The sequence below is a fragment of the Vespa crabro genome, chromosome 11 (assembly GCF_910589235.1).
Source record: "Vespa crabro chromosome 11, iyVesCrab1.2, whole genome shotgun sequence".
Taxonomy (NCBI): domain Eukaryota; kingdom Metazoa; phylum Arthropoda; class Insecta; order Hymenoptera; family Vespidae; genus Vespa; species Vespa crabro.
The window spans coordinates 4474401-4493244 of record NC_060965.1 but is presented as its reverse complement, the minus strand read 5'-3'; the positions used below and the strand labels follow the sequence as shown (position 1 = coordinate 4493244).

Sequence of the window (18844 nt, the reverse complement as noted above, 5' to 3'; positions counted from 1 at the left end):
CGAAAGACAAACATCCTAATGCATATCACCGCGAAAAGTACTGAAAAATTAATATCGTAAACATTTTTAGATGCGTAATCCTTTTCTTTTCTATTTACTTCTGATCTTATCGATTAATAACAAAAGAGAAAAAAAATATTATTTCGAAGGAATAGAGATATTTTCCTTTGAAAACAAAAAATAATACCTTCAGATCAAGGATGTATTTTATGAATGAAACAAAAAAAAAAAAAAAGAAAAACATGGCCAACTTTCTAAATACTGTATAAAAAAACTTACATTTCAATAACAAAAAAAGAAATTTATATATAATAACATCTAATAGATATGTTATGACAATTGATTTTATTCTATGGAGAATAAGATATGTCGACTACGAAAACAAAATATATATATATATATATATATATATATAGAGGAATTCTCTACATAGAAAAAAAATCAAGTATAATATAATAATATAAAATTTGCTAAAGGTAAATAAAATTATTTATCACAACTAAAAAAATAATGAAAATAGTCTATAAATAAACTAATATACATACTTTATTATATATATATATATATATATATATATATATATATATATATATATATATATGTGCGTTATATAAAAATAGAATTACACTAAACTAAGCCATCGACAAGCGGGAATACAGAAGTACTATTTAAATTTACTCTGAACAATTTTATAATATGAGACGATGATTATTAATAAATCAATTATATATATATATATATATATATTCGGTAAACTATAAATTAACGAGATAGAATAAAATAAAAAACGGAAAGAAAAATAATATATATATATATATATATCTTTAGGAATAAGTAATACATTATTGTGTATCGATATAAATACTGTTTTTGTATCACTGAAGCAGTCGAACGATGAAAAAATTAAGAATTCAACTTCCATTTAAAAAGGAAAAAAAAAAAAAAAAAGAAAAATAACAAAATAAAAAAGAATAGAAAATATAAAAGATTAAAATACAATAATATAATTAATTACTAATAATTAATGATTAATAAAACGTATGCTTTTCTTGTGTTTATTGTGTTTATCGGAATATATAGCGAGAAAGATCGATGAATCCGAATCTCAATAAAAAGCTTTCTCTTTCTTTCTTTCTTTCTTTCTTTCTTTCTCTCTCTCTCTCTCTCTCTCTCTCTCTCTCTCTCTCTCTCTCTCTCCTTCCTTTTCTCTCTTTCTCCTTATCTCCTAAGAGAAATCATTAATTGCTCGCTCGTTTATTGACTGGTTTTCATTATTACTTATTTTGTTATACGTATAAAAAAGAGATAGACGAAGAAAAAGACGAAGAGGGAAACAGGAGTAACTCGTCGTTCGTCTTTGTCTTCTTTTTCTTATTTTTCATCGCCCAAATATAGGCCGCGTAAAAGAATCGTCAAGGCGAATATCATTAGATTAAGAGAGAAATGAAAATGCAAAAAAAAAAAAAAAAAAGAAAACAAAAAAAAAAGAAAAAGAAAATGAAAAAGAAGAATAGAAAGAAGAGAAAAAGAAAAAAATATAGGAGAGAAATATAAAAGAAGATGCAATATAACCGAGGATGCATTTATCTCATTTGAACATATGCTCGCAAAGAAAATATACGCGCGTTTTCATCAGCACATACGTCATGATCATGATCATGATCATGATCATCATCATCATCGTAGTCATCGTCATCGTCATCATCATCATCATCATTATCGTATTCGTCAACGTCTTCGTCATCGTCGTACGTGCAATGATCATTGGATATCTTCTTCCTTGATGATTCTTCGAATTAATTATTTTTAATCGTAGCAACTTGTTTACGCTAGCACTCGCGCACTTATTAAGAAGCAAACGCTCAGGCAGCTAGTGATTGGTCAAGTGTGAGCTTCTCCTATTTTTCTCTCGTTTCTTTATAGTTTTCCTTTTTTTTTCCTCCTTCTTCTTTCTTTTTTTTTTTTTTTTGCTTTTTCTTTTTTTTCGATCTTCTTACAATAAACAGCACGTTCCAATTTATATTCGACTTTCCTTGCGTATTACAAATATTTAAGTAAACTCGCGTGTCTGTGTATGTGTGTGTGTGTGTGTGTGTGTGTGTAAAGATGTATGTACTTACGTGTACATTTATGTATGCATTATATATGTATATATAATGCATTTGTTTGTTTTTTATTTTCTTAATGAAATTACACGATATGAATCGAGAGAATACATCCTTACGGACATTTTTATACATATGGTATGTATATGAAATTGTGCCGAATATAAATGCGTCGTCGGAGTCTCCTTACGTGTAGATCTTTTAACTCTTTACGTTTCTTTATTTTTTATTTTTTTCTTTCTTTATAATTTATCATTTCACCTTTACCTTCGTTTTCTTCTTTTTCTTCTTCTTCTTCTTCATCATCATCATCATCATCATCATCATCATCATCATTATCATCATCATCATTATTTACCTCATCTTCTGCATCCTTTTCTTCTTTTTCTTCATCTTTATACATTTTTCAATTAGGTATATACGTACTTAATTAATTCATCGTAATTATTCGCTACACCTTTAGAGACACACGACGTCGTCGCGTAAATATGAGAATAATAAAAGACTCGTTTTCTTTTCTAAGTTTTGATCCGTTAAATATATATATATATGTGTGTGTATATATATATATATATATATGCAACTACATATAATCTACTTAATTAACGAAACGATCTAAACATTCCTTCGTCTCGTTTATTTAATTACGATAGACGCGCGATCGTTGGAGGGAAACGAGTCTTAAATGGGCCTAAGGCTCCTGGCGAGTTAGTAGTAATTGGCTATGAACATTGTCTTTCTCTCACTTTCTTGACTCTTCGATCGAACGCTGGCCGATTTTTTTGGAATATATTGCAAGTCCGCATATTTTTGGATATAATTATATTACGGGATTCATTAAAATAGCCTAACTAATGCGCACTTTCTACAATCATTCTTTATAGAAATATCTAAGTAATTCTACGCGCAATTTATGATTCGTCTTCTTGTTCTCTTCGGTTATATTTTATTGGTAGTAATAATCGGCTTTTTCTCTTTCTCTCTCTTTTTTCTTTCTCCCCCTCTACCCCTGTCTTTTTCTTTCTTTTTCTCTCTTTCTCTGATAGTTCCATAATAATTCGATGAAATCTTAATTAGGCTTCGTACTTTAATTGTCCTGCCCATGAATTCTATAGCTGCTAAATTTCGCTAATAGTCGAAATTACGATTTCCTTCTATTCTTCTTCTCTGTCTGTCTGTCTGTCTATCTGTCTGTCTGTCTGTCTGTCTGTCTATTTACCTGTCTGTATTTTTGTGTCAATGTATTCAATAAGTGTGTATAATAAGAGTCTGTTACATGTACAATTTTACCGATTTCTAGAAAGTCAAATTATAAAAGTCGGATTAATATCAAAAGCACAAGGAAACAACACAGTATGTGTGTACATGTATGTCATATTAACAGAGCGCGAACGGTGGTTTCCTTTTTTTATTTTTCTCTCTCTCTCTCTCTCGCTCTCTCTCTCTCTCTCTCTCTCTCTCTCTCTCTCTCTCTTTTATCGCTTACTTCCATAATTCATTTTCCAACGTCAGAAACATTGTGGGAGATCTCTTTCTCTTATTATAAAAATGCTAATGACAATATCATTGGATAGCTTATGTCAAAAAAGTGTCTGGCATTGGAAAATCCGATCCAGTCTCGATCGAAGCTCTTCTCCGTGGAAGTAAAAACGCGTCGAAGGAGCTTACTTCTTCTTTTTTTTTTCTTGTATTTGTTTTGTTTTCTTTTTTTTTTTTTTTTTTTACTTTTACTTTTACTTTTTTTTTTCTTTTTCTTTTCTCTTTCTGAAAAAAGTCAGGCAAAGTTTTCTTGGGCCACGAAGAATCATCCCCTTTGAATATGTTCGTGCTTTCGTTTCTCTTTCTCCCTTTCTCTTTTTATTTTCTTTGTTCTTTCATGTTATTGTCTGCCATCGGAGCATCGACGTCGTCTAATCGATTTCAACGAAGAGATCGAAGTTTCAGCCTTAAGACGAAATAGGCGACGACTCTTAGACCGAGTAAGAAGCCAACAAGGGCTACAACGTCTACCCAATAAACGGTGTTCTCCATCGACATCTCCTCTAGAAATTTTGTCGGGCTCTTGAAATGGCAGTATGCATCGGAACACTTTAGCTTAGCACGATTGTAGCCATAAACTGATATCATGGCACCTTCGAAGCCATATCTGACGTAACTCACATAAGAAAGGAACCTTAGATATGATGGTATCGCGTTAAAGTTAACGAAGAAACCGGAGAATAGGACGATCGGAACCGATGATACAGGACCGATAAAAACCCCACTCTGTAAATAATTAAAAACTCTTTTGTATCTTTGTATATTTGTTTTCGATGTAAGAATAAAAAAAAAAAAAAAAAAAAAATTAATCTTACCTCGACGCTCATTGCAGCACCTATTAACAAACCGATGGATTGTGATACCAATGATGTTAATACGCATATATTTAGATACATGAGAAACCTTTCAGTCTCCAATGGTTGCGAAGTCATAAAGTAGACTATCATAACATAAGCTATGGAATAGATTATCTGTAAAATAAAAATAAAAATTAAACAAAGAAAAAAGGAAGAAAAAAAAAATAAAGACGTAATAATACGATACAAGTTACATCGACGATCAATATTAATTAATTAATTAATTAATTGTATTATATGTTTGTTATAATACCTGAAAGGGCAAGTCGGCTAGGGTTCTAGCAAAGTAGAAAGCTTTTAATGAGTACCAATAATTTAAATGTTCTCTCACGAACACTGCCATCTCTGTGGGAACTAAAACGATCATAGAAAATATTGTAAGAGATAATAAATACCTAAATGACTTTTATTAATATCCAAATTATTATCTAGCCGATAATATATAATATTTAACTTACATGTGAGTATGGTAGGCATCATAGCAGTGAACATAAGAAACATCACCGTGAAAAAGACGCATCCGGCATTACTCATAACTTTCGAGGCCTCGTTACCGATGTCATAATAAATAGCACCGATGAGAAAACCAACGATTATGTGAGAAATCAGCCTTGTTCTCGTTAATGTCTGAAGATTTAAGAGAGAAAAAGAATGAGAATGAGAGTGATAGTGAGAGAAAGAAAGAGAGAGAGAGAGAGACATTAGTTCTTTTTATCGAAGAAAAAGAAAAAAAAAAAAAAAGAAAAATAAAAGAAAAGAAAGACAAAAGATTGAGACGAATCTAACCATGTCTCTTAATTGCGAAAGGAAGGTTCTCTTAAGGAGAATCCAAAACTGCACCCATCCATTGGTCGGGAAGCCAACTTTTTGCTCTATACTTTCGGCACTGTCGAGCAAAGAAGTTGTGCAAGAAATTGGCATATTGATGACCGTACCATCGGCAGCTGGTTTTGCAACACCATTTGGTATCAAGCTACCAGCTTCTGGTTTGGTTTGTTCTTGAGTAGGTGATTGCTTAGCAATATCATTCGAAACCGTTTGACTTGCCGCTATCGCAGCTTGATGATGTTGATAATTGTTGCATTTGCCATTATTCACAGCCATTACCAATTTGTGAACGCATTCACCGTGTTCCCCGCATGCAACTTCCATAACTGTAAAGAAAGAAAAGAAATAAAATAAAGAAGAAAAAAAAATCGCTTTCTTACTTGTTGTTTTGCTTTCGTTATCGTTAAACTCGGGATTAGAAACAGGTGTTACATTATCTAATTGTCTGATCTATTTTGTTATCTAATGTGTCTCGTATAAGTGGAATATAAATTGAAAGGAAATATTTTTTACCGTAATCTGCAGGATTGTGATAACTTGGACAATCGAGACCCATCGATGATAAAAATGGTACGAGACCGCCTACATTGCCTTGATATATACATTGCCCTTCAGCTAGTAAATACAAATGATCGAACATCTCGAATAACCTTGCACTAGGCTGATGTATCGTGCATATGATAGTTCTTCCTAAAATAAAAAACAGATTTATTCTCGATATTTTTTTTTATTTTTTTATTTTTTTATTTTTTTATTTTTTTATTTTTTTATTTTTTTATTTTTTTATTGAACGTCCGTCTATGCATTTCTTGAATGAATGAATATATCATATCCGATATTTAATATAAATTCAGATATGATAAATTTTCTTTTCTGAATTATTTTTCTCATTTTTTTCTTTTTTTTTTTTTTTTTACGAACCTCCTCGACTCAAGGATTTGAGTAGATTCAAACATTGGAAGCAGGAGGAGCTGTCTAAGCCAGAAGTGGGCTCGTCAAAGAACATAACCGGAGGGTTATTGACGAGCTCCAAAGCAATTGACAGTCTCTTTCTTTGTCCGCCACTAAGATTATGAGTTTGAGTATTGCTGGCGTCGCTTAATCCAAGAGTCTCGATAATTTCTTCGATCTGTAAGAAGTAATTTTTTTTTTCTTTCTTTCCTTTTTATTTATAAAAGAAACTCATCAACAGAATCGACTAAGCAAAGTGAATATTATCCAGTGCGATGGTGTATAATGTATTAAAAGATCAATGATCATCGCTAATATTGTAATGAATTTTATCGACTTCCGTATAAGCGTGTCTACAAATGCTTATTATAATTTTATGACTGTAAAAAAAAAAAGAAAGAAAAGAAAAGAAATGCCTTTTGAAACAATATATAATTTCTCAAGGACACGTACAATTTATAAAATCAACTTATCCGAAAGAAAGAAAGATCCAATGAAACAATTATACATTTACATCGTAATAATAAAACACGGTTAATATTATTAATAAAATTATTATTTAATAAAATTAATATTATTAATAAAAATAATTGATGTTCAACGCTTCAAATTCGACGATGTCTCGAAAGTAAAAGCATGTGCGATACGTCCGATTAATCCTTATAGTCCAAAACGTTTAATTCACTTTACTCGTTTTCTTAAAAAAAAAAAAAATAAAAAAAAAATAAAAAAAATAAAAAAACAAAAAAATAAAAAATATAAAAAATATACAAAAAAAAAATAAAAAAATTCTCAGCCATCTTACCACAACTTTTTTTGCCGTTGCACTAATATCTTTGCCTAATTTTAAATTCGCAGACACTGTCATGGCCTCGTGAACAGTCAAATGTGGAAGCAATCGATCATCCTGCATAATATAACAGGACATCTTCCGAAATCTTCGAAGATTTCTATCCTTTCCATTTATTAATACCGATCCGCTCAGATGAGACGTTCTAAAAATATATAATAAAAAGGAATCAATAATGAATAAATGAAAATTATATATATATATATGTGTGTGTGTGTGAAAGTTGAGATTAAAAAAGATACTTGTTTCGTTTCAAAACGAAATTATTCATTTATTTTTCATTGAACGATCTTCGTCTAATATAATTATATTATGTACATATGTGTATTCGTGTGTGTATGTATGCGTGTCAGCTAAGGTACTCGAGAGTAAAGATAAGGCTTATCAGTCAACACTAGAAAGTGGCATTTTTGCCAGACGACGAAGCATGTATATAAAGGGTTATCCTTCGATAAATATGTTTCTCATAATAGTTCGACCAACCATGTAAGCCGTTTATTACATTACGTTGCGTCCAGACAGAAGGTCATCGTTCTTTACGAGGATCGAAGAAAATCTCGCTAATTTTTTTTTTCTTTTTTTTTTTCTTTTTTTTTTTCTTTTAACAAAGATAAAACTACATTGCTTACTTGTAACCAGCCAAAACGTTCATCAGAGTACTTTTTCCGGCACCCGAAGGACCCATTATGGCCGTCAATTCGCCGGATCTGAATTTTCCGTTTACACATTTTAAGATCGTCTTGTAACCTGTAAAAAAAAAAAGAAAAAAGATATATCACCAAGTTTTTAATAAACGATTTTAATGTTCTTTTTTTTGTTTTTTTTTTACAATAATCGATTTTTCAATAAACGAATCCTTTTAATAAACGATTTTTGAGTTATCCTTTTTTTTTTTATTGCTGTTCAACAAAATCAACAATCTAAAAATAGTTATAGAATTATTCCAATGTTTTCGATCTTAATTCAAATCGTAAGAATTATTTGAACTTTCTTATTTCCTCTCGTCTTTTTTCTTTTCTTTTCTTTTTTTCTTCTTAATTAATTTAGTTCCTACTTTCAATACTTGGAATTTTTTTTTCCTCCAAAAAAAAAAAAAAAAAAAAGGATCCTCATGAGGAAATAATTTGCAAGTCAAAGAGGTACAACACTTTGTGATTTACGATAAAGAGATTAGATTTATGGTGATCGGACAAACTCAATTGTCCTTCAACTTTCGAAATTGGTCAATCGAAAATAATGAAGTTCGGAAGTGGGAGAACAAGGAAAATTTTTATTGACGTATATTTCAGAATGACATAATATCATGTATGTGTATGTTAAAAATGTGTGTACGTAAAAAATGTGTCTATGTAAAAAACAAAAATATTTTTTTGTATATAACATAGTCAAACTTCTGGATGACCTCTTTTACAACGAGTACGGTTGCACTCGGTAGTGTATCTGCGCCGAAACCGGAACCAGCCGGTACGTTACTATCGATTCTTTCGGGCTAGGTCGTTCACACACGTTGGCCCAACGTAAAATCCTATTCGAGTTATTCGCATCGTCAAATGTTCTATCTATTTATTTAATTCGATTTTAAGTCTAGAGAATCGTCAATTAGTACAAACAGGACCAATAATTTCGAATTACAGTGATTAATAATGATTTTTATTTTTATTAAAATCTTTTCTTTTCTTGTTTCATTTTTATTCGTTTTATGTATTATGAATGACAATACTAATATACGGTTCAAAGATATAATATGAATTTTGGAAAACTTAAAATTTCTTCGACGATCGATAAAACAATAATTAACAAATGTTACTCAATTAACCTAACTCGTTTTGCCAAATTTTATTTTAACTTTGATCATGATCGTTGATCTCAAATTTCACGTATTTGTATCATACATATTCGATGTAACAAGAATTTTTAGAAAAGTTAATTTTGCGAATTTACGATTATCACAATAATAATAATAATTATCGATTATATGAACGATAAAGAATATATATTATTAACAGCAATATCGTTCATTTATTCTATCAAGACACATTGACTCAATTCAAAGTTATTGTAATTAATGGCCACAATTACTTTGATGAATTTAATAGAGCAATCATGGGGAAGAGAGCTATATAATACTTTATACACATAATTCCGACACGTCCACTTTACAACGAAACAGATATATAAAAAAAAAAAAAAAAAAAAAAAAAAAAAAAAAAAAAAGCAAAAAAAGGAAAAGAAGAAAAAACTGAGAGAAAAAAAGTAAGAAAAAGGAAGACAGAATGAGTGTGAGATAAATGTCACCATAAAACGTCTACGTTGTAATCAATAAAAAAAAAAAAAAAAAAAAAAAAAAAAAAAAAAAAAAAAAAAAAAAAAAAAAAAAAAAAAAAAAAAAAGAAAAGAAAAGAAAAAAAATACTACAAATTAATTAGATTCGATCTTGATTCTTGAACTAATTAATTACTCTTAAGTGTTAAGACGATTGAAAAAAAAAAGAAAAAGAAAAAACGAAAGAAATGAAAAAAGAAGAGTGTCATAAAGTCACCTCGTTTTCTGCCCTCGGAAACGCTGTAGGCGAGATTTTTAAACTCGATGTCGACCGGTGGCCTTTTTGGTAGATGCGTCAGTGAAACAGCCGGCCTTTTGTTTCCTTGCCCAGGACTGGCGCCGCTATGATTTGGAACTTTCCTTGCAAGCACTCCTCCCGTACAAGCTGTGCCTGCGGACCCGTTTGACGTGACACCATTGCAACTGCACTGAAGATTGTTCTGTGAGCCTCTAAAAAGTGAATGAAGAAAGAGAAAAAAAAAAGAAAAAAAAAAGAAAAATAAAGAAAAGAGTCAAATAAATCACATCAACTAATGTATTTAAGAAAACAATCATAAATATATCATCATCATCATCATCATCATCATCATCATTATCATTATCGTCCAATAGATCATCTAATATACACGCACAATAATCTCGTTCAATTTTCGAACTTTAATATTTTTATTATAATTAAATTTATTATTTATTTTATTATTATATTTAAGTCAAATTATTTATTATTATACTTAAGTCAATATCATTTTATTAGGTTGGAAACTATGAAACGGGCGTTGAATGAGAATAAATAACTAAACAAAACGCCCGTTTCATAGTTTCCAACCTAATATTATTACATTTTAATATTATTTTATCATTATAATTTTCATTTTCACTTATCCCTGATCATTGAGAATTGAAATATTTTTATAATCTACTATTAGTATTGTCGTTAATATATCCCATTCGAATGGACGATAGTATTAGATATTCTAACAAGATCGATAAACGTCACAGCGACGGATTTTGTGACGACACAAACGATAGAGGAATTTATTTCGGTCTTCTATAAAACAATGGCCACTAGATGGATAATATAAATTATAGAATGAATTTAATTTAATATCTATTCGATAGTATATAAATTTTATTTTCATATTTTCGACTATATGAACGAATTTGGCCAATGCATATTTCTCATTTCATTCATTTGCATCAACAGTTAAAGCGAGAAAATATATATTGTATATAATTTATTTACAATATTTATTCTAACGTTCTTGGGGAATTGGGTGGGGGGGAGAGGTGGTTTATAAATGACGTTTAAATGTTTTCAAAAATTGTATAAATTTAATTAACGCCACGGGTCCATTGAAGACTAAATCCGTCAGTGAAAACCGATCGATTGCTTAATTTAAATACGTCAGAAGATTTATTAGAATTTATATCTGCTTATAAATCTCTTTGATTTATGATAAAGTTACGAGTAAGAGTTATGATAAATTTTGGAGTATGATTATCTTCTTTTTTTTTTTTTTTACGAATTGAAGTAAATAAAAACCGTATTAAAAAAAAAACAACAAGAAAAAAAAATAAAGAAAAATTCAAAGAGAAAACATATAAAATTACTATTATAAGTAGAAGAAAGAAAAATATTATTACGGATGATGTTCGTGCTTCCGTTTGTACGATCTTTTAAATTTTTTAAGTACACAGACAATGTGAACAATCTTATGCAATAGCATGAATAATCTCTGGGGGAAATGAGTGACATGCAATGAGAAGTAACATTTTTTTTAACTTTATATGCTTATCTTCTTTTTCGTAATCAAGTGAAACAACGAAAAAAATTTTAATATCTTCGCTGAATAGCTCTTAAAAAAAAAAAAAAAAAAAAAAAAAAAAAAGTATCTCTTTCAATTAATAAAAAATTCGACGTAACTCAACGAAGAAAAGAGAAGAAAAATAAAGGAAAAAACATCAGTCGTGTCATTAAAGTGAATATATATCTTTCTTATGATATTAAAAATGTTGTATCACGTTGCAATTTGCCATAGCTTATATAAAAATACTTTTCATTAGAGTAGAAACATTAACGATCAATTAAATAAAACGATCTCAATTGCAATTACCGAAGTGAATTATATTATTATGAAAAAACGATAGGAGATATAGATAATGAAGCCAGTTCTAATAACATTTGCTTTTTTTCTTTCTTTCTTCATTTTCCTATTTTCTATTTCTTTTATTCTTTTTTTTATTTATTTATTTATTTTTTTTTAACTCGTTCGAACACATCTCGTATTGGAAAAAAAAAAAAAAAAAAAAAAAAGTAATATGAAAAATATTTTATTATCTGCACGACGATTTAATACATATCTGCGATATCTCGTTAGATATAAATTAATAAGTTCGAAATATCTATCAATCTGTATAACAGGTGACTTTTGAGTTAAGTTATAACGAAGGAAAATAAGAAGAAAGTTTGCGATTACAATAGGTTCGAAAAAAAAAAAAAAACAACTTTAATACGATATATTAATAACATATAGAATTAATTCTCATCAAATTATTGATCGTTAATGAACGAGTACACAAATGAGAAGATATAAATAATACATTGCAAAGGATTTCTTGTCGAGTGCATTGATCATAAATTACGATAAATTAACAATAACATCGTAGTCTTTGATGAGTCGAAATAAAATTTCGTTGGCAAAGGTTAACTGAGAGAGATCAATCATTGATATCTCGGGATTGGTATCGTGCGAGAGAAAAAAAAAATGAAAAAAAAATGAAAAAAAAAAAAAATAAGAAACGTTAAATTTTAAACGTTCTCTCTAAAAATTTGACTTTTTATTCATAACAATTTCACTTTAACAATAAATATCGATAAAACGAAACACAAATACTCAATAGTCTCTTCCCTATTCATGTTAATTGTTTTAGAATTAATTGATTTCTAAAAAAAAAAAAGAAAAAAAAACGAAAGAAAGAAAAGAAAAGCTAAATAGTCGTTTCTAAAAATCAAAGGATTTTTCATCAGGAACACACACACACACACACACCGAGTGTTCTTGTGTAATGCCAAACAAGATAAAAAAATAATTTAATATTCTTGGCAACCACAGAAGAGTTTCAACAAGGAGTATTATAAGTATTAGTTTCGAATAGTATGTCCATCAACGGGAAGGGAAATCGATCGAAACCATGAAGACCTTGAAATCCCTTTCGGACGTTTTCGAGGGAAAGGTTCGCGTGTCGGAAGGAGATCTTGGCTTGTCCTTCATTCATAGATTCTCTCAGAGGATTGGATAAAGCGGATATTTGAAAACGATTCCACCCATCCAACCAACCCAATCACCCCCTCTAACCGCACCTTCTCCTACCACGTCCCTCTCCCAACCTCCAACCACCATTTCCGCTCTTCTATCGTTTGTTAACTTACTACTTCGACATATGAGATGGAAAAGAACAGAGAAAAACGTCGATAGAAAAAGGAATATAGTGAAAAGATATAAAAGAGTATATTGTACTCGAAGAAGATAGAAAAATTTCAACGATAGAAAATGGAATTTTTCTTAAGACTTAGTCTCGATCGAAATATATTAAACGTTTTACCGACAACATTTCTTTCAGAATGACTTTTCCTCTATTTTCTTTTTCTTTTCTTTCACGATTCCTTTTCTATTCATCAAAGAAACGTACTACTTTAATTGTGAACATAAAATGCGATCATAAGAAACTTATAAAAGGCAACTTTTGCATGATCTCTATGAAGCCTACCTGTACTTCGTTTAGAATACGAATTCGACTAAACGTAAGGCAGGAAGATAAATTTAGAGAGAAAGAGAGAGAGAGAGAGAGAAGATACGTTTTTTCTCGAATAGCAAATGGAATTTAGGTCAAACGACATTCGATGAAGTAGATATAGAACGCGAGCAAAAATCAAAAGGTATCCACCCACACGCATATACATACATACATACACACCCATATATTTTTCTATATGTCCAAGAAAAAAAAAATCACAAATATTAACGTGATTCGATAATATATTTTGTCATAGTTTTAAATATCCTATTATTTCTCATTAATATCGAATTGATTTTGTCGATGTGAAAGAAATTGTAAATTTTTTCTCTTCTCCGTACCCCTTTTTCTTTTTCCCTTTTTTTCCCCCATTTATAAGCTGACTAAATAATATTAATAATGAATCTCTTGAAAATTTTCGAAGTGTGAAGAATGACGTAAGGCAAATATGCTAAATCACTCTAAAGGAGAAGTGCATCAATGAAGTTATCAAACATGATGCATAGGTTGCATTACGATTCGAGTTCACCGGCACCTCACCCACGCGTATTTACTTTGAAAAGCATCCTGAAGGTATTATATACGTATTGATACATAAATACGATACATGATATCGCTTACAAATTTTTATTTCTCGTGCAATTGGGAAAAAAAAAAGATTGATGTGAGAGAGATGAAAGAAAGAGGTTTGGGGAAAAAAGAAAAAATAAAAAATTAACTTACCCTAGGACCGCATTATTGAGGTTTTCCAAATGTAAAGATGGCGGTGGTGATCTGATTGTCACTTGATGACTTCCACCGGCAATAAATTGTACCTGCTCGTCGCCATTATATCTCGATCCACCTCCCCCACTCAAACTGAGATTCTTCAAATCTGCCATAATCCGATGCTTCTAAAATTAGAAAGAAAATTAATAATTAAAATCTATTTTATTCGATTTCACTCAAAGTTATCATACAAAAAATTCTTTTTCTTTCTTTCTTAAAGTTTATCATTGAATATTTGTAAATGATATCTTCGTCAAGGACAAAGTGAATAATTATTGAAAATACGTCACCCGATTATTTTTTTTCTGATATTAGCTATCGAATTATTCTATATCGTACGATAAATTCAATTAAAAAACGTTCTTATCGATCTATTAGGTCAAAGTCTCTATTCTCTTCAATTCTTCATTAAATGATCTTGACATTTAACCATTTGAAATTTGAAATATAAAAACAGGACGTCATTGGAAAATATATATTTTTAATATTTTCTACGATTAACAATGATAATGTTTAATCCAATAATGAAATTCGTGAGAATTTTCATTTTCACGAAAATAGAAATGATTTAATTGCGAGCGGAAGATTAGAAATAGAATTCAGTAAATATCGTATTATCGATTCACTATTGTTAGATACAAGCAGTTAACAGATTATCCTAAGAATTTATAACCTATCCCTACTTTATTGTAGTTTAATTAATTGTTAATTAATTATTAATTAATAGAATATTACATGGATAAATATGCGAAGTGAATGATTAATTATATTTTTCGAATAATCCATTCATTTATATCTGACATTTTCGAGTAAACGCGATCTCAGATAATTTTTCATTCATATAAATATGACTATATTCTTAAACGAGTTTTCACGATTTGAAATAAGAAAGCCAAGAAAATTGCAATCGTTTGGCACAACACTGTGTTCCAATATTCTGTTTATTATATATATATATATATACGTGGCAGGTGCGAGTAAAAGAAAGAAAATTTAATTTCACTCAATTCGCATTCATTCTCAAAGTTTTGCTAGAAAACGGTGACGAAGATAATCGTTGGACTAGTGCCAGAGAACCTTGCACACCTTTTTTTTTCTTTTTTTTATCTTTCAAAGAGTAGAATTCTTTTTAGTATTGTTTTCGTTATGATCGTTCTGCTTTCTCGATGTATCCATATATCATAAAACAAAACAACAGTTTGCATTTCTCACAAATGTTTTCGCTAAATTATCGAAAATGAAATTACGATATAAAAAAAAAAAAAAAAAAAAAAAAAGAAAAGAAAAGAAAAAAAGGATTTGGAAAAAACAAGATAGACCATGTACATGCACAATATCGACGATATTAATATGTATTTGTTTATATAAAATTTAAATAAATTGAAATAACACGCATCTTCCTTTCTCTCTTTCTCTCTCTCTCTCCCCTCCCCCTCCGTCCCCCCTCACTCTCTCTCTTTCTCTCTTTGAAAGGTTTCTTTTAATGAATTAAAAAAACTTTCACATCGTCGATCCATTTACGCGTAACAATAATAAAAGTAATGTTTGAAATCAATCAATTGATCGATGAATCTTTCCTTGAAGACGAGTACACGTAGAGTATTGTACGTTTCAATAACACACACATGATAAGAATGACATGTCAATGCTACATGTAATAAAGAACGTACGTTTGTTTTTACGACAGAATAAAGTTTATCGATGGTTCAAGGTAAGATCTTAAATATGTAATAATGAAAAAAATCAAAAGTATTACAATATATATATACATATATATTCTAAAATGTAATTATATAATATAAATAATATATATTAATTATATATATAATATATATAAATTAGCCTTAAATATCATCTGTTATATTCCTGTTATATTCCCGAATTTAGATATGATCGTATTAAAAAATTATCCTTTTTATCCATTTAATTTACTTTTACAAACATATTATACTCAATGCAAATTGTACCGTCAAATGAATGTAACGTTAAAGTTACGACAAGGCAAATTACTATAGCGGTTTATGAAAATTGACTTGCTCCAGAAATGCTTATCGTAGTGATGATACAACACATTTTATGAGTATCGTTATTATGCCCGTGTTTCTTCGTAACTCGAATAATATTAAAAAAAAAAAAAATTATATAATAATAAATAATGATAATAATAACAATAACAACAGTAATAGTAATAAGCCTAAAAATAAAGATTGGCAATTTGGAATCGATAATTTTCTTTCATTTTTACGTTCACATATACGTTCACGTATACACACATACATTTGCACGCTCGTGAGTCATTCGATCATCTAACATAAGTAAGTGACCTCGATAGCGAAGAACAAATACTCGGGCTTTTATTATTGGCATAGCAAGAAATTACTACAAGCCTGACCGCTATGAACTCTTCTCTATTAGTTATAATCAACGTGTATTGACAAAATGGAACAGAACAAAAAAAAAAGGAAAAAATATTCTATTTACTACAATACTTCTCGTTTTGTTGCAGAAGAATATTTTTTGATTCATTCAACGTCATTCCTTTCTTTTTTTCCCCATTTTCTTCTTCTTTTCTTTCTTTTGCCGTATTTTCATAAAATAAACTATCAAAATATTCCAATGACATATGATTTCATAAAAATAAAATTTTCTATATTATTACATAATAATAATAATAATAATAATAATAATAATAATAATAATATATATATATATAATGTTTTATACGATTTATGATTAACTATTTTAAGGTTTTACTTTTAAAATTTCTCAAATAATTACATTTATTCAATTAAAGAGATATATAATTAACGATCGTGTATATGAAGTCAAGATAAAACAATTAATATATATATATATATATATATATATATATATATATATGAATGTATGTGTGTGTGTGTGTGTGTGTGTAAAATTTTGATATATCGAACGATTCACAGTCGCAGTTAATAGAAAAGCGCAAATTCTTCTCTTTTATACTAAACGTCATGAATACATACATTTCAATTCGTAGCTATTTTCTAATAGAGAGAGAGAGAGAGAGAGAGAGAGAGAGAGAGAGAGAGAGAGAGAGAGAGAAAGAGAGAGAGAGAGAGAGAGAAAGAGAGAGAGAAAGAGATAGAAAGAGAAAGAGAGAGAAAGAGAATGAAGGGGAAAGAGAACGGAAGAAGTGAGACGCCAAATGCTCGTTTGATCAATTCAGATTGGATTCGTTAACAGCAATAGAGAGATAACGGGTGATACGCGTGCAAAACACGATCCTATTTATGATTTTATATGCTCGACGGTCGATCGTCTTCTTTGCTAAAGAAGTAAAACGAGAATCCGTTCATTCGTAGAATACATGTGAAAGAAAAGAAAGGAAACGAGAAAGTGAGGGAGAGAGAGAGAGAGAGAGAGAGAGAGATTAAAGTGCGCAAGTGCAACAGTAATTCGCGCGTGTGCAATGTGCATTCGAACTAGCAAACAGTATGATCACTGAATTTAATTAGAAATATATCTTGGAAAGACAAATCTAATTTTCTACGTTTTAAATTAATATATATATATATATATATATATATATATATATATATATATATATCTTAACTTTCATTTTATCTCTTATGAGATAATTACATTTATTAAATATCAATCATTGATTAAAAAAATAATACAAAGTGATAATATTGTTTAAGAAATAATTTATCAACTTTACGAATGATGATATCAAAAAATAAAATTTATCATTCCTGTTCGTTGATCTTTTTTCTTTTTTTTTTTTTTTCGTTTTTTTTCTTCCTATTTTTGTCTTTTCATAAAGTATTTATCATTATGAAAAATTGAACACGCGTTATTAAAGAGACAAGAATGAAACGAATAGAACTAATGATGTTTTATATTCCGTCAAAGAATTCTAACGTGTTTGATTAACAGAAATAGTTCAATTTCTATCTTGCAAGTATCAATTTTTAATATTTGAAAAAGGAAAAGAGAAAAAAAGGATGAAGATTTTTGTCGAAAAACTTTGAGAAATGTTGAGGTACGGTCCAGAGAAAAGAAAATTAGAAACAAGGACAACCATTATCAACGAAAAGCGTGCTTGCTTGCGAACCTCGACACGCCACGACCTAAATAGAGACCCCCAGTAGGTGCTTTCGTTGCGTCTTGTGGGATTATTTTTACAACCAAACAAAAAAAAAAAAAAAGAAAAAGAAAAAGAAACAGAATAGAAGAAAAAAAGAAAAGAATCATACGTAAGAAACACAATCGTACAATATTACGATCGGAATTACATATCAGTAAATAAATATTTACATTGGACTTTTTTTTTTTATTATTATTATTTCTTCTGTGAAATTCAACGAAAATATTTTGACATTCAAAATCACTTCATAACATTATCATTGAAATTATTTTTCTTAATTGTCATTAGGTCGATATTAATCCCTTTTATATTCGTTAAATCCATTCGAATTTATATTATCGATAATACAATAATTTATTAAATAATTTTTAATCCAACGACGATTAGATATTTTTTGTTTATTTATCCTCGAGACAGATAAGTCAAAACGTACAATGTACACGTGCAAGACGTTCGTTTGTTCACTTGCATAAAAAAAAAAAAAAAAAAAAAAAAAAAAAAGAGAGAGAGAGAAATATATTCATTTCGAGCCGATAAATGTACCAACCATTATATTCGTCGAATATTACAAATAACATTAATCAAGGAGGATGATACTTATAAAGAATGTTTGTCCGAGGTCATGAAGGTTGATAAAGAACAAAGAAGGATTAAAGAATATTTTCTCTCACCTTAGAACGACGAGCTGATGCTGATGGGTTTG

The 18844-nt window shown here is 29.4% G+C and overlaps 1 protein-coding gene across 1 annotated transcript in view; it reads right to left on the bottom strand.

The window, feature by feature from the left end:
• Positions 1–1039: 1039 nt before the first annotated feature.
• Positions 1040–18844, bottom strand: part of LOC124427937 (ATP-binding cassette sub-family G member 4) — an 18689-nt gene continuing 884 nt past the window's right edge. Inside the window, exons 1-12 of the mRNA XM_046971407.1 lie at positions 18813–18844; positions 13971–14140; positions 9670–9902; positions 7760–7877; positions 7086–7275; positions 6251–6458; positions 5843–6019; positions 5288–5655; positions 4960–5128; positions 4755–4855; positions 4460–4615; positions 1040–4370 (exon numbers count right to left, since the gene is read on the bottom strand). The exon at positions 18813–18844 is cut by the window's right edge and continues 884 nt beyond it. Coding sequence (XP_046827363.1) covers positions 4026–4370; positions 4460–4615; positions 4755–4855; positions 4960–5128; positions 5288–5655; positions 5843–6019; positions 6251–6458; positions 7086–7275; positions 7760–7877; positions 9670–9902; positions 13971–14128 — 2223 coding nt within the window. The 5' untranslated portion in view covers positions 14129–14140; positions 18813–18844 and the 3' untranslated portion in view covers positions 1040–4025. The remainder of the gene's footprint in view (positions 4371–4459; positions 4616–4754; positions 4856–4959; positions 5129–5287; positions 5656–5842; positions 6020–6250; positions 6459–7085; positions 7276–7759; positions 7878–9669; positions 9903–13970; positions 14141–18812) is intronic.